Below are 17,394 nucleotides of genomic sequence, written 5' to 3'. Positions count from 1 at the left end.
ATATATTAAAGGCAAAAGATGTTGTGTTATTGTTTGATATCAATACCCACTATTTACACTGTAATATTGTCCCTGGGTATATTTATATGATACACACAATAGTGATATCGTTTGGTGAAGGCTCCTGTTGGCCTATTGTGTATGCAGCTTGGTCCTATACAAGGTAGAACTACATGAAGTTATGTAGGTAGGATATTCAAATTCCATGATGTAAACACTAAAGATGGCAATATTTCAGAGCAAAAAAAATTGGTATACACAATGTACATGTAGAAATGCTTTGGTTAAATTATATGTTGCTGAAGAATATTTATTGATGTTTAGGCCCTAGCACTAGCAGTATGTACTTTGAACGTCAGAAGAAAAAAAATCATTACTGATGAATGCACATTTTTAGTTCCAAATGTATGCGGAGACAATTTAAGTTGTGACTACCATAAATAATGTTTGATTAATGTTATTTTGTTAGGATCCATTAGTTGACCCTACATTTATTATGGTTGCCATCAACCATGCTGACTACATTAACCTTTTCACCCACAAATTATACAAACCTATTCAGCGTGCCATCAATTAGAGTCTTCATCTTTTCTCCATTTTCCAATTTATTTTAGACCATCAAACCAACCGTTTATTTTCATTAGTTTAATTCTTGGATGTCATTTCTATAATGTGTTTTATTTGTGGGTCATGTCAAATTACTCATCTTTTGCATTTGCTGAAATGTTTTATCATCAAAATAAACATCAGCAGCATTTATTTCAAAATTTTATGCTCATTAGTTTCCACATTCCTGAATGCTTGTTATCCTCTGTAGTTTTCTTTTAAATGTTTAGGGCATGGCATAAACTGTTGAAGCTATCTTCCATTGCATATGTTTAAGAGAAAATCTTGATTTTAAGATAAAAACATAAGAAAATTCCAATGTTAAAATGAGAACAACTTATTAATGTTGCCAATTAACCTGCCCTCTGAAATTAAAGATTTTGTTCTTTTATATACATGTAGGGCCTACTGTTGATCGTACAAAACTACCAAAACTATGTCAGCCTGTAGTTCTGATGATAAAGCTATGTTTTTCCCTTTGAAAATGTGTCTAAAATTAATGTTGAATTTGGTAAAACATTATGGTGCATTGTGATAGGAATAAAAACTGCAATTTGCCTTATTCTGAATTTGTAGATGTAGTTGATGTCCATATTGTATGACATATAATTTGTACAAATTTATATAATTTTGTTAGCATTTTGATGTATTATGACTCATACAATGTAGGCAGGTTATCAAATTAAATTGTACTGTAGTACAACAGACATCATGCGGTGTCGTTAAATTGCATTATATGATCAGGGTTGCCAAAAGATTTCAGCCTGAATCGCGGGTGAAATAATCGAAAAGTCGCCCAATTTTTCTCTTCACCATTGGTTTCTATGGGGAAGGAAACTATCGGAAGTCGCGGGAGCCAATGTTGAAAAGTCGCCCAAATTTTTTCTTAACCATTGGTTTCTATGGGAAAGGAAATTGTCAAAAGTCGCGGGAAAATTGTTCCAAAGTCGCCCAATTGGGCTACCAAATCGCGGGTTTGGCAACCCTGTATATGATATAGATTTTGGATTGAAAAGAAATGACTGAATTGATGATCAGCTAGAGGGGATAACCCCAAATCAATTTTCAGATAATTGTCATCATAAATTTGAGTATGTACACCCATATTGTTCTGTGGATTGTATCATGGGTGTCTCATCAATTGAATAGCTTTTGATATTATTGGAAAATGACAGGAAATACCAAAATACATTTTATTGGTTAAAGATTTGTTTACTCATACTCATAGAAATGGTTCAATGGATCTTCTTCAATTTAACAAGCCACAACATTACATTTGCATTATTCAATCAGCGTAAAATTTGACAGGACAAAAAATGAAAACATTAATAATTGAAATGGATATAAAATCAAATTTAGTGCCAGTATTTCAAACAGGGATTCATAATAAGGGTCTAAAAAAATAGTACATGTACTACTCTTTTCCAACCTACCCAAAAATCTTGAAAAATAGTGTCACATTTTTTTAAGGTTTTTGACAGAACATTTTGTATCTTTTCAAAAAAGTTCGTATTTTGACACAAACTTTCTTATCCTTTTAGTGCCTGTATTTTAAACTGGAATTCATAATAGGGTCTAAAATGATAGTACTTGTACTACTCATTTCCAACCTACTCAAAAATCTTGAAAAATAGGGTCACATTTTTTTAAGGTTTTTGACAGAACATTTTGTATCTTTTCAAAAAAGTTCGTATTTTGACACAAACTTTCTTATCCTTGTTAAAAAAAAGGTCATGCTTTGACACATTGTGTATCTTTTTGCTCAATAAATCGTGTTTTCAAACATGTTCTGTTCATCAAACCAGTATTCTTCTCAGGTTACTGTATAAAGTGAATTCTTGCAGGCCGTTGGTAAATGGTAGCTGTCAATCAGATCATGCTCCCAATCACATCTCAATCAAGATGACCAGGGTATGATGCTGTTTCCATAGTATCCTGGTCCATAGTATTACCTGGGTTGCCAAACCCGCAATTTGGTAAACCAATTGGGCAACTTTTAACATACATGTAGTTAACAAAAAAAAGGGCTACCTTTTAACATTGGCCCTCGCTATCTCCGGTTATAGCCTCCCGAAACCAATGGCTAAAAGAATAAATTGGACGAGTTTTTTATTCTTTGACCCGCGATCTGGGCTGAACATTTTTGCAACACTGGGTGATACAATGGCCATTCGTTATCAGGAGTCCACACAGTATTGTAAGCATTATTGTGATGGACAGTTGAGCTGTCAGGGCAATGGATGCTGTCTAAACACACATTGTTGTCTATGCCATAGGCTATGTGATCTGGATGACATTGGACATCACAGGTTCAAAAGCATTAAAGGATCAAGCTTGTTAGCGCAGTAATTTTGTGCACATACATTTCAAGTTTTGGGAAACAGTCATTTTTTTTTTACAGTACTGATTTGTTTTTAGTGAATATTATAAGAAAAAGACATTTTTAAACATGCTGGGCTATAGGGGCCTAAGCTATTTTGCATTTTGGGTATTTTTTTAAACAGGGTTTATGGTTTTTTCATCAACTTTATTATTGAAAGTGATCAAGCCAAATTTGTCTGCAAATTATGTCCAAACAAAAGCCACAGAAATGGGACTTCTGGAAACATGAACATTTTATAATTTCACAGAAAACAATACAATACAAAAGAATTAACATGTGGAAAGAAATGTCAACCCTATAAATACCTCCAAAGTAACTTTACCTAACAGGCCAACAGACAAGTGAAAACTAGTAACCCTAATTTATAGTTGTGACAAGGTCCTACAGTTGTATCTGACTGCTCTCTCTATCTGAATATCACGTAAAAAGATCTAGGTCACGCGTTACAGCTTGATCAGCGAATAGCTTGATCAGCGATAAGATGATCGGCGTGATGATCGGAACTCCACTTCTTTTCCTGGACCACAAGTTGATGCAGACTTAATTCTGACAAACAAACAAATGCTGAACTGTATGAGCCAAAATGCTCTGGATCAAGTTTTGTTCTTGAAACAACTGAAATTTCATGTCTGTTTTCACAAGTTGCATGAAAATGTTCAATCTGTAAAATAAGATTTACCAATCTTCCTATCTTGTTTTGCAGAGTGAAACTTTCTCACTATTGCATTTCGAGCTTGTGAAAGTAGTTTGAAAATACAGCAATAACACAGTATTTCATTCCACCTGTAAAGCAAACATTCAGCAGACTTTGTTCAACAAAATCTAGTTCCAATTTCCCTATCAAAATGTTCCCCACACTCCTGCACTTATTCCCACCCCTTTTGTATTTCAATTTGTATGTTTGACTTGTAACGCAATATCATGCTTTTCTTTGCTACAGACATTATTAAAAATGGTCTCAGTACAGGTAAAAAGTTTCATCTGTAGAAATTGCATAGTGGGGCTCTGTTTGCGTTTCTCATGTGTAACTTAGTAACATAACATTGGCAGAAACTTCAGTTAGGAAGAGCTGAAAAATACAGGTATTGGGCTACTTGGCAATCACTTGCTGCTACTTGCCTAAAATTGGGCTACTTATAGTATAAGTAGCCCAATAAGTTATAAGTTATACCAATGTCATTTCCCATTGAGTACCAGAAGTTTTTAAGTCAAGTGCTTTCCCTCCCAATTGGGTGAATTGCATTCTAAATTCGGGTAAATCCACCCAAATATCTGGTAATGAGGGCTCTTTTTAAGCCTAAAAATTAGGTTACTTGAGAATCCTTTGCCGCAGCCTGGTGAGCCAATGCACCGCGCCTTGGCGCTGAAAAGTTTTGGCAACACTGAGTTCTGGTGCATCAACCATACTTGTAGTTGAACACATACACTGTAATGCTTCAACATTTACATTTCTCTGTTGCTACTACAATATTGGCAATTGTGCCATTTTTGCTGAACCATGAAATGGTATCAGCCTATATGAGTGAATGTTACTAGCTTACTTACTAGCTTACTTACTAGCTTACTTACTAGCTTACTAACTAACCATTTGGTCTGAAATGGACATATCTCTAAATGCCACGAAGGTATGACCCCATGAGTGGTGTCATATGAAAGAGGAAAACATAAAGAATATAATAAAAATATTTCCAAACATCAAAGGTCATCCTGAGGTCACAGGGGTCAAAAAAGGTCATTTTAACCGAAAATGATCCGATTGAGCTCAAATTTAAATGCAATGATCCTTACAACATTCTAAACATGTTTAAAACATTTAAAAATTTATTTCAGGTCATTAAGGGGTCATAAAGGGGTCAAAGGTCAAGGTTTTCAAAATGCTCCAATTGAGCTGAAATTTAAATGCAATGATCCTTATGACATTCTAAACATTTCAAAAATATTTTAAAATTCATTTAAGGTCATTAAGGGGTCATAAAGGGGTCAAAGGTCAAGTTTTTCAAAATGCTCCAATTGAGCTGAAATTTATATGCAATGATCCTTATGACATTCTAAACATTTTAAAAACATTTTAAGATTCATTTAAGGTCATTAAGGGGGTCAAAAAGGGTCAAAGGTCAAGTTTTCCAAAATGCTCAGATTGAGCTGAAATTTAAACATAATGATCCTTATGACATTCTAAACATGTTTAAAATATTTAAGGTCATTAAGGGGCAATAAAGGGGTCAAATGTCAAGTTTTCAAAATGCTTCAATTGAGCTGAAATTTAAATGCAATGATGACAGTATAGGCCTACCACAATATACTGCCGAAGCCACATGGTTCAGCTATGGTGCGGTTATCGCTCTAGTTAACATTGATTTTTAGTCACATGGTCATATTTGGGTTTGGAATAAACTTACAATGCAACAATTAAGGTCATGATCTGATTGTTTGCTACGTACCCTGCTAAATTTGACAGGCTTAACAATAAAGCATTTCATGTGTGTAGTACTATTGGGTTACACCCCTGGATACTTGCTAAGATTGCCATGAATATTGACAGTTTGAAGTGTCAATAGAGACTACCTAAGAAATGTACAAGAAATGTTGTGAATTTCGTAGTTAGAGAATGCTTAAACTAAGTATTTCTTATTAATTAACAAAAAAGAAGAAAACAAATGAATACCATGATAAACCTACAGAAATTAGGCCTACACTTTTTGAATTGGATAAAATGATGAGACACATCTTAAATGTAGAATATAATTTTTCAGAGTTAGACCTTGATAAGTTCCCTTGCATTGCAATACAGAGGCGCCTAGCACTGACAGGGTTGCCAAAAGATTTCAGCCCGAATCGCGGGTCAAATAATCGAAAAAGTCACCCAATTTTTCTCTTTATCATTGGTTTCAATGGGGCAGAAAACTACCGGAAGTCGCGGGAGCCAATGTTGAAAAGTCGCCCAAATTTTTTCTTAACCATTGGTTTCTATGGGACAGGAAATTGTCAAAAGTCGCGGGAAAAATCTTCAAAAGTCGCCCAATTGGGCTACCAAATCGCGGGTTTGGCAACCCTGAGCACTGAGAAGATGCGGATAAGCGCCAAAATTGGCACTTCCATGCCTCATCAGGGTTTTAGATATAGCTTAGCTGTAGCTCTTACCAAAGCTACAATGTACTCAACATGCTCAAGCAGCCCACAGGTTTAGTGTTTAGCTTGAAATGAATGTCTATTGACAACATTTGAGGTCTTTTGTATAACAAATCCAATTGATCACAGATTTAGCATTGAAATTGAAAGGCAAATAACTTTTGAATCATCACATTATTGACTTGCTCCCACAGGTATTTAGGCCTACATGTATACCTGAGCTACCGAAAGTGATGATGCATTGTACTCCCACAGGTATTTAGGCCTACATGTATACCTGAGCTACCGAAAGTGATGACACATTGTGCAAATTGAATGCTCAGTGATCTTGTATTTGACATTTGATCAATAGGCTAAGTGTTTGATTGACAGGCATTCCAACAAGTATGGCCTAATGACAGGGACATTGTTTGTAGCTTTTGTGAAATGTGATAACATCTTAGCAGGGGGAAGTATAGTATTAATTTTGTGAATGGCCCTACTAAAGTGTCATTATTTTGAAAGTTTGTTACTTCAGTTTTGTGAATAACGACCCACATTTACTTATATTTGAATTTATCTTATGATTCTGCTTGTTGGTTACCACCCCTTTAGGTTTCCATACTTTTGTGCTATTAAAATTAACACCAAACAAGTTGCTGGTAGCTGTATACCATAAAAACTTGATAGTTACTATCGAGTGCTTTTGAAAACATGAAATTGTACCGAAGTCCAATGCTTTTAGAGTTAATGGGGTTGAGACACAAATTTGCAGGTTTACTTGTTCGTATATATAACTATGTGTATCAATGATTTGCTCAAAACTCTTTACACTTCTTATGTTTGCATGTTTCAAAACCGCTTGATAGTATTGGAATATTGTTATTGGTGTTGGAATAGTACTAAATTTCCAATTTACATGTCTCAGATAAATCGTCGATTTTAGTCTAGATATTTACATTATTTGGTAGCGGGAAAACTGTAGACAGTAGAAGACATTGAAAAACAAAGAGGAGGAGGCAAATGCATGGAAGAAAGAATCCCATAGAAATATGGGTTAAGTGATGAAACTACTCGCATCCCCAAAATGAGCGAGTACTACATATACATGATGTATATCAAAGTTCCAGCTTCCAAGCTAGGAGAACTTTCACAGGCCTGCATAATAATTAAATGTAATCTAATCACATCAAAGCACCTTTTCATTCACCCCAGAGTGATGTAAATTGGTGAGTAACCGATTTACGGAGGCTTTGTCTAAACCTTATCTTGATGGTGTATCTCGCTAATGAATGACTAAAACGTGGCTACAAGGATTCAAAACTGGTAGAAATTATTGTTGTCAGATGATGGGATTCATTAGTTACTATAGCTGCCTGGTGTCGTTGTGAGGGTGACCTGATGGACCAAAATAGGGACAGATGTGACTCACCATGTTCACAGAGATTCTGTCGGTCTTCATGATGTCACTTGCGATAGATTGCTTCTTCCCATTGGTTGCTTTTGCCGATATTTGGCTGTTCCATCTCGCCCCCTCGGACACGAAGGAGAGACTTACCGTTGCACTCAATGGTGGAAATCACAAAACCTGCCATAAAATAAATACCTCTTGATAAAACAATTCCAAAAGTTTGATTTCTTATCAGGAAAATCAACTTTAAATAATTACCAAAGACAGTATAAATTGGTATTTTCTGTGCTGAGAAAATTGACTTGAACTAAAAGGCCCTGTACAAACCAATAGGGATTTTGCGGGGGTGTCCCCTTTGACAGACGTGAGAAGTGAGTAAGTGCAATAGATGGAACATCCCCAACCGAGAGAATATTGTTTTCTATCTTCAATAAGTTTGCATCGACAAAATTTGCTGAAAGATCTTGAGCAGACGAACATTCTACAACAAGTACCTATGTCACTTTCAATATGCACCTCTCTCACTTGCTCATTCGTTCATTAAAAACTAAAGGAAAATAAAGATGTGTATTAGACAGCACGAGAGGTAGGTGATTGAACATGAATGTGGTACATTAAACGGGTGATGCTGCATGATGTGGCTGCAACCGATCTGCATTAGTCTTGAATGCCACCAAATTAACATCATGCGTTCCTGTGCAACGTTCATTCACCTGTTGTGCTGTCTATGTAGGTCTGACTTTCAGGCAATTTGTTACCAACTTGATGGAGACATGTGAACTATCGGGTAATTGCATCTTTCCTGAGAAAGCTTAGGAACAAACCATAAGATGAAACCTTTTAACTGACCCCCTCCCGCCCCACCCATCTTTAATGAAACTGGAAGTGGGACAAATACCATTGATAATTTAAGAGCATCTATGAGAAGCATAACTGAAATTGTTAACCCATCCCTCCTAACGAATCTAGTTGTGTTTACAGGATTACATTGATCCTCTGTTGTGTTCCCTTAATTCCTCACTGCATTTGGCAGAGGCTACAAAAGGGTGCATCTTATTTTCATTAGGATTGAAATCTGAATATTCCACTTCAATCTCACACACAGGGGGTGTGAATATCATTATGGAGCTACCATTCAGGTAACCCCATTTGAAATTCATACTCCCTATGTGGAAGATTAAAGTCATGTTTTCCAGAGGGGGTGATGTATTTGAACTGGAATATCTCATTTTTGCTTCTTGCCTGGTATGATAGTGGTATCTCATGAGATGATAATAAAAACCTGCTATAACTGAGGAAAATAACTTCTTTATTTATTTTTTCAGTGATACATAATGCCATAAAAATCCAAAAGTACTTTCAAATTATTTCTATGTTACTTACAGAATTTTTTTGTATTACTAAAAAGTCAAAATCTGAAGCGATTAAGCCTGTAAAATTGAAACAAACTATGCAGAAAGTATCAAAGAGGAGCTATTTTTATATGAGACCTCGTGAACTTCCCCGATGGTATTACAAATTGTCATCGGCTATAGTTACCCTCCTCACAAAGCGAATCAAATGTTGAGATTTGTTTGATACCGACTTGTCATAATTGTATGCGTAGGAAGTGATGCTCTCATATTTCAGTTCATATGTATTAACCCCCGAGCACTACCTGCCAATGTAATATTGCCTCTGATTGGTCAATTACATGAAAACTTCAATTAAATCACCAATCAGAATGGAGCTTTGCAAATAATTCACCCCATTTTTGTGTGTGTGGTGAAATTTAATATTCTAACAATGTTGCTGATTGGTCCAATTGATAATGGTAACTTCTTTTTGACCAATCAGCAGGTAGTTCTCATGGGGTTAAAAACATAGGTCTGCCAAATTATGAATGTAATGATGAAAAATAGCTGCCATGTGTTTGGAAATTAATGACAGTAATTCAACGTACAAACAATAAACATCAATAATTGCTGTAGCTGGAGGGGTGATCATTTCAGATTCCATCTTTTCATATACTATATCCAAATTTCTTCATATCATGTCATCTCAAGAGCCACTACGCAATATTATTTTGAATTTTCAGTAAATTGTGAGGTGTGGGGACCTTTGATAGAAAACTATCGGAATCTCAGATGAAGGGGAACAAGCTATTGGAAAAAATTGGACAAAGTTGAAAGATAGGGAGTGTGGTAAATTCTAATACATGTAGGCCTATACATGTACATGTATTGGAAAACCTTGGTCAGGATCACATACATTTAGGAGTAGATACAGTATTCCACCTCCCACCCCCGGCCCCTGAATGGCCACCATGTCAAATTATGGGTGAACCAATTTTTTATTGTCCCTCCCCTCCAAAAAAAATGGATTTGATTCTGCATAAAATCCTACTGCCCTAAAGACAAGTTGATGTTCAGGGGCAAGACATGATTGAATAAGACCAAACATTTTGCTTCAATAAGGCAGCTTTGGTGGGATGTAGCAACAACATTTCTTGTCAAATAATTTGAGTTAGTAATATCTGTGTTTGGATCTGAACTCCCCACTGGCATAAAATGTAGTTATCAAATCGAATTGAATGAACATGTCTACATGCATTGAATTCATCTCTTCTTGTGTTGGGTAGCATAAACAAGTAAATAAACAAATCTTATCTGGGGCTTTGGGAGACCACTTTGAGTTTATTGTGGTGCAAAATTATTTCATATATTGAGGGGTTAGATGTTATATAGCATATCCCTGGGAACATATCACATTGCATATATCAGTATAGTCGCTAGCATTCCAGCTTCAGTGGCAGCACCAGAATTTCTGTGGTGTTTTGGGGTTTTGGTTTGTTTTTTTTTTGGGGGGGGGGAGGCGGAGATGAGCATGGTGAGCAAAGTTAATTTTTTTGGGGAGTATGAAATAAAAAATTTTTTGCAAAATTGCCACAAAAAGTGTTTTTTACTGGTACTGCCACTATCCAGCTCTATAGCCGTTCATATGCAAATGTTACTTATTCATGTTTCTTTGTTTGTTTGGAATGAGAAAAAAATGACAGCAGACCAGATGTAATAACATCACACTGATTGAATCTGATTCAAATACTTTATTTTAGCAAATTTTGCGATTAGAGCTCCAACCGCAAAAATAGCACAAGTATAGGGAAGGACTGGGCAATCTTGAAAATAACATTCGCAAAAACGTGTCTCTCACACCAAATCGCGAGAATAACATGCAAAAATTGCCACTTATACAGTACATCATTTGCACTCCTACATGTACTAATAATTATGGGGGCGAAGATTTCCATTGATGGTATTATGACAGGGCATTTCTGAATTATACTTATTTTGCAAATAAAATAGCTGAGGCTTGAGTCAATAAAATTTGTAAAGATGCATAAAATGATGAGATGCACATACATGACATTTAAGTTTGGGCACTTGCTTCAAAATATCACGTAGCATGTATTTTATGATATCTTGCAATACTGTTAGCAATTTTGATGAAATAAAATTGCAGAGACTTAATTATTATTATTAATTGAGAGAATTTGAATTGTATACGACAACATCTTTTGAAATATACGATTGACTGACAAAAACTTGTTTCAAACCATTTATATACACTTTCTCATCAGTCTTTTGATTGGCTAAATAGCTTGACAATGTCTATGGAGCACCAGAGGCTTGGCTTGAGGAGCAAGATCCCCCCCCAATATTTAGTCAATTGGTACAAATTAAATGAGGTGTCAAATTGTGCAGAAATAAATTCTGCTTCCAACGCATTTTACAGATTTGTAATGCAATAGCCCGCTTTTTGATAATGGCCATTATTTTTAAGGGGTAATTACTTTTTTGAGATGTTTACTTTTGTAGGCCCTGTGGTTCTTGACTCAACTCATTAACAACAATAAATCAAGCAAGTTTTCAAAGTATATGAATTGAACTTTTGCAAAACACCAAAGTGTTATTTTTCAATAATATATTGATCTTGATAATGAAATCGTAGCCTTAATCTTCCACACAGGAGTGTGAATTTCATATGGGGTTACCTGTGTGGGCGACTCCATTTGAAATCTACACCCCCTGTGTGGGATATTAAGATCATGTCTTCCATAGGGGGTGTATTGATTTCAACTGGAATAGCCCATATAGAGACAAATTCATCATGTGTCATTCAAGAGTTATTTTAGCAAAGAAGAATATGTTTATATTATTTCTGATGAAAATGTATGGATTTTATTCTCTTGAAGCCAGTAATAAATGTCACTTATATTTGAACAAAAATGTCTGTAATATAATACTTGTGTTTGTAGTAGTCTCAATGAATGTTATAATCTTGAGATGATGACGTGATGCGAAATAAGATTATGTCAATCAATGTGTCTATGGCATTTAGATATGATATGAATGTCTCGATTTGCTGGAATTTTTTATTTATTTTGTAAATTGTCAGTTGTTTGATAATTTATCATAGTTGAAAATAGTAGTGGTAAGATTTTCTATCTGCTAAAGATTTGGATATTGACAGCAATATCTTAAAATTGTTTTATGGTTGGGAATTATCTATCATTAATAAAAATGAAATGAAAAAAATGCTCTCTAAATGCTTTACCTGTCTCAAGTTCAAATATTTCAAAATTCAGTGATGTTAGTTCTTATCTAGGTTATGATAGCAATAAGATTTTTTAAACACAGATCATTACTGAAACATTTCTTTAGTCCATTGCCTGGTTCCATTGTTTCCTTAGCACAGGTTCTAAGTCTCTGCATGACCTAAAATGGCCCAACAATATACCGCCTGCTGGTCACTTTATAACAGACAGCTCATCTCATTGCAGGGGCATTACAGTTCACGAACAGGGCTAGTTCTATCGTTTTATAACATAATGTGATTTTTTTGCTGGAAATTAAAACGCACAACAAATATTAACCTCAGCCTTGGTCAAACAACAATGATGCTGTAGTTTGATACTGCATAATTTTAGATGACATAATTTGTCTAAAATTTCCAAAATCTCTTCTGGGTCTATAAATAATAAAAAAAACAGGGGAAAAATTCATTCAAAAAAGGAAATTTGAAACACTTCATTGTGTTGTAAATTGCCAAATTTGTCAAATATTTCCCAATTCTAAAATCTCTTGTGGCAATCATGGGAAATTCAAAACACATCACTATGTAGAATTGCCATGCATATCCCTAAATTCTTCTGCATGAAATCCCTCATAATATTATTAGCAGGTGTAAAACTAAACATTACAAGGAGAAATTCATTGATACCATGTCAACTGTGTCTAAGTAGAGTTGTTAAACAAAACAAATCCCTGAGTTGATACTTCATTTGACTCTGACTTGATTGTGGGTCATATCCTAGAATACATTGTTTTGTGAATGTGTTTAATTCTACTTGAGTAGTCACAGAGGTGTGGGTCAAGGGAGGCTATTTGTGCCATTGTTGTTGTTGCTTTGTTTAAACAGTCTTGAAGAAAATTTTAGGTTGAACCAGGTGTTAGCTACTGATATTCAGTGCAAAATGTTGAGGCTCCACAGGGAAAAAGGAATCTTTTTCAGAGTTAAGTTAGACAATTATAATAGTCCCCCTCCCTAATTGAAATTTGTGTACAGAAAAAGCTGCAATTTTAAATTTTGGTACATCAGCTTAACTTCAGGCGAAGACTCAACCTTGCTCTTCTTCAAAACATAAAAAAGCACTCTCCAACCCAGTCCACTGACAAATTTTAATGACAAATTCAACTTTGTTCATCAGTATGCCTGTGAGAAATATATTATATTCTTAACAATATATTGTGCTTGAAATATCTCCAATGAATACATCATGCACTTAAAAAATGATATTAATTTCAAAAGGTATTACTGAGTAGTCTGTGTTATCCATTATGCATATTATGTAGATTGTAGAGAGAGAAACTACAGGGTACCACACATTTACCGAACCCACCGCTTTGTGACTCCATGTCGTGGCTTTGCTCCCCCCTTCCATCACGAGTAGTCTTTGAAAAAGACTAAAAATCATCGGTTGTCTGAGCAAGTTTGAATAGGTGGTATTCAATTAAAATTTGTAACTTTTACTTAATATTAACAAATCTTTACACCTGCATTGGCTTATTCCAGTTAAAATCCATACACCCCTTATGGAAGATGTTAAATGGCGTTACCTGAATGGGTGTCTCCGTTTAAAATCGACACCCCCTGTGTGTAAAATTAATGTCATATCTTCCATAGGGGGTGTATGGATTTCAACTAGAATAGCCCAATTTGTGAGTGTGTTGGTTTCCACCCCTGCATTTATCTCAATAGCAACAGACAATTGTATATTGCAAGATTTATTTAATGGATTTGTAATCGCAGTGAACAGATATTGAATTTTTTCAGTTGAAAGATTCACTTTATTCGTCGGTAATAAGGTTAGAAACTGTTAAATGATCCTTTGCAATATCATGACCAACGAAACCTATTAGAGAAGGAGTTTACTCCGAATAGATAATATTGGATGATTTGCGTGTCTACATGGCGACAATGGTTCTCCAAAACTGTTCGCTTAATTTAATTGCATTTTAACTTGCAAAGGGTCCCCGACTGTCTAATTGGTCTGAGTAAAATTGTCGAGTGTCAAACGCTTGTATTTTCACAGTTGATATGGTTGCGATCTGCTAGTTGGTCAAGGTCAGCAATATTGGGGTTATTCCGGCATGAAATGTCTTTATTTTGTGCATGTGTTTATAAATAGCCAGCTGGGGCGTGTGGTGTTAAGTGTGGCTCATGTGTTGAATCAAAATATTATGAAGTAACACTGATTCAGTTTGGTTCCCACATGTTTGATTCACATCTTTGTCACAATTTGAAATATATCTCTCTTTTAACATTTTTGACATACACCAGGCATAAAAAAAACTCGTCAGTTATATTCATCCTTGCTGTTCAATAACTTGATAATTTTGATTATTCTGAATATACATCTTGTTAATTGACTTTTCTTTTCATTTTGACACCCTGTTCGTGAACATTGAGCAAGAATTGACCAAGATATGCGCCTCCAAACTCTCAAACCCCAAAATGAAAAGTTGCAATTTTAACGATTCAATTGTGCCTGTTACACTGTGTGCTTTATTGATTGGCCCGTGGTGCTTGTGTGCAATACAACAATGCGTTCCCATTGAAAATCGTTAAAAATGCAACTTTTGATTTTGGGGTTTGAGGCTTTGGAGGCGCATGTCTTGGTCAATTCTTGTTCGTTTTTCACGAACAGGGTGTCAAATGAGAAAGTAAAGTCCAATTAACAAGATGTATATTTCAGAATAGGGTGTCAAATGAGAAAGTAAAGTCTAATTAACAAAATGTATATTTCAGAATAATCAAAAATTATCAAGTTATTGAACAGCAAGGATGAATATAACTGACAAGTTTCTTTTTGTGCCTGGTGTAGTTTCCCTACTATGGTGTTTTTGATTCATTTAAAAAATCAATGATATTTTATTAAATTAATCCTATTTCTCTTATTCCTTGCGTCTTTTCAGCTTCACCTTGCTGCCCTAGCATCATTAAAGGGAGAAATAATAGAGTTAACCAACAGCCTACAGAGAGCAACAGCAGAACGAGATGCATCAGAAAAGAAACTCGCAAAAGCCCAGGTAAGAAAATACTTAGTTCAACCCCTAATAAGTGAGACCCATAAAACCTATTGATACAGAATGGGAGCATATTTGGGTGCCTAGCACCAGCTCTGTGCCATCTGATACCCTCTGAGATGACCCTCTACAATCTTGTGCGAAAATCGTTGGGACAGATGATGTTTTATAGATCAAATTCCTGTAAATTGAACATAAGGCTGAAAATACATGATACAAACCTTGAATGATGAAAACCTTGTGATTGGGCTCCAAAAAAATTAACCCTTGCCGGTTATGCTCTATTTGCTCATACCAACGCACCCCTACACCATAAGGTATGAACAGTTAGTAGAAACATGCTGTTTATGGACAGTCTGTAGAAACATCTAGGAATTGTTGGGCAAGTATAGAATAGACATGTTGAGGAATACCTCATGCCTGGACTCAACATCCCTTGCAGGTTATTCATCCTTGCCTTGTCTCACCAGTTTCGTATTGCTCTTATAGACACGTACAGCACTGCAAGCTTCTCCATGTAGACTGATGATGTGACAGATTAAAGGTGCATTCAGTGAGTTGCTTGAGCTAAAAACCCTTGAAAATGATCAAAATATGTTTCTGCAAAGGGTACTTGTTATAGTTGTTATGGCAATCCAAATCTTAAGTTTGTTCGGCTTATTAGGCAAAAATTATTTCATTTTCGTTCCTGTGCATCAATAAAGTCCCAACTCATGCTTGTGTAAATTCACATAAATGTGCGTCAGTCAGGCATTATGCAATGCACAACTAGCGTAAGCACTAACAGCGTGCACACCCATTTTATATCAATACACAGTCTTATGAGTCTTATTTTTTTTGCCTTACAATGTATATAAGCCAGTGGTTAGTAGATATTAGATTCATAATTTTTCCCATTTTCTGTTTTGAAGCTTTTCTTTAAAAAAATTTATTTAAAAAAAATCATCTCTTTAGGAGTTCCTTAAATGGGCCTTGAAGATTGTTTTTGATGGAAATGCAAGATATTATCTACAGATCAACCTTTTATTAATATCAGTTAATAAGCAACTAATGTATATAAATTGTATGAAATGTTTTGATTGTTCATCAGTATAAATAGTTTGAAAATAGATAAATGTTTCATCCGTAAGCAATATCTGTGAACATAATATCAGCCATAGATGGATATAGAATAGTGCAGCACAGATTCACAATGTGTAACGTAGGCGGGAATTATTTGGAACAACAACAAGTTGTCAAAATTTTCACGTAATTCATCAGCGTTTCGTCATAACAACAACAATCTGTTTAACGGTAGAAACAGATTAGGGCAAAGGAACATAGTTGTTCTTGATCGAAAAAGGTTGAGGGTTGAGGAACATATCTGGATAGGGCAAATGTAGTTCTTGAAGCATAATTGAAGTTAGATTTATATCGCCGTCAGCGATTGATGAATGAAGGAGCAACATTTCCGTCAGACTTGTAGGCTCCTGCACAGTGCAATGTTGAAGTCGAAATTGGCTCTAAAGGGTTTCTTTGTTATTTCTGAGTTATAATCTGTCTAATATGATTTTACGCTATGTTTTGGTAACACATTATTGCTCACTGCTTTACTTAGACACAGCTCATGATTAGCTCATTAAAATTCAAAAATTATAAGTAGTAGAAAAGCTTTAGGCTGCTAAGTTAAGGGGTGGGGTATGAACGTTTGGACAGTATTTATTGTGGGACATTAGAGTACATCAGACATATCGAATTGCATTCTGAATACGAAGAATGTCCTTCTGATATCAAATAATTTTGATTTTTTGACATTCGCAATTTAATACACATTTTATGGTAAATGATTAAAAATTGATATTTTTGATATTTAACAGTACTCGAAGTAAACTTTATAAATCTGATGATTTATACTTGAAGTGTATGTAGGTGGGCTGAAAAGCCGACGATCAATTGAAAATTTTGACCTTCAGATTGAAGATATGGATTTTTTCCCAAAACACCAAAAAAAATTAGGTCTTTTTGGGAAAAATCCATATCTTCAATATGAAAGGTCAAAATTTTCAATTGATCGTCGGCTTTTCCTCCCAGCTACATACACTTTAAGAATAATTTTTCATAAAATTTGTATTACCGTGACTGGACGCGAGTATAGTCCCACCTTCGAGTAAAGTCCCACCCCCAAATTTTCGAAAAATTTCAGAATTAAAAAAAAAAAAAAAAAAAGTTATTTATTGTTTCGGGTTTGTAGTGTCCCGTTGACCTAGACCTGAATGCTA

At 35.2% G+C, this 17,394-nt stretch overlaps 1 protein-coding gene across 5 annotated transcripts in view; it reads left to right on the top strand.

The window, feature by feature from the left end:
* Positions 1-17,394, top strand: part of LOC140141894 (colorectal mutant cancer protein-like) — a 532,683-nt gene that overhangs the window by 468,569 nt on the left and 46,720 nt on the right. For all 5 annotated transcript variants that reach the window (XM_072163768.1, XM_072163767.1, XM_072163769.1 and 2 more), the window contains one exon: positions 15,026-15,139. In XM_072163768.1, the coding sequence (XP_072019869.1) occupies positions 15,026-15,139 (114 nt within the window). The remainder of the gene's footprint in view (positions 1-15,025; positions 15,140-17,394) is intronic.

Source organism: Amphiura filiformis, chromosome 20 (assembly GCF_039555335.1).
Source record: "Amphiura filiformis chromosome 20, Afil_fr2py, whole genome shotgun sequence".
Taxonomy (NCBI): domain Eukaryota; kingdom Metazoa; phylum Echinodermata; class Ophiuroidea; order Amphilepidida; family Amphiuridae; genus Amphiura; species Amphiura filiformis.
This window is presented reverse-complemented; position numbering and strand designations above follow the sequence as displayed.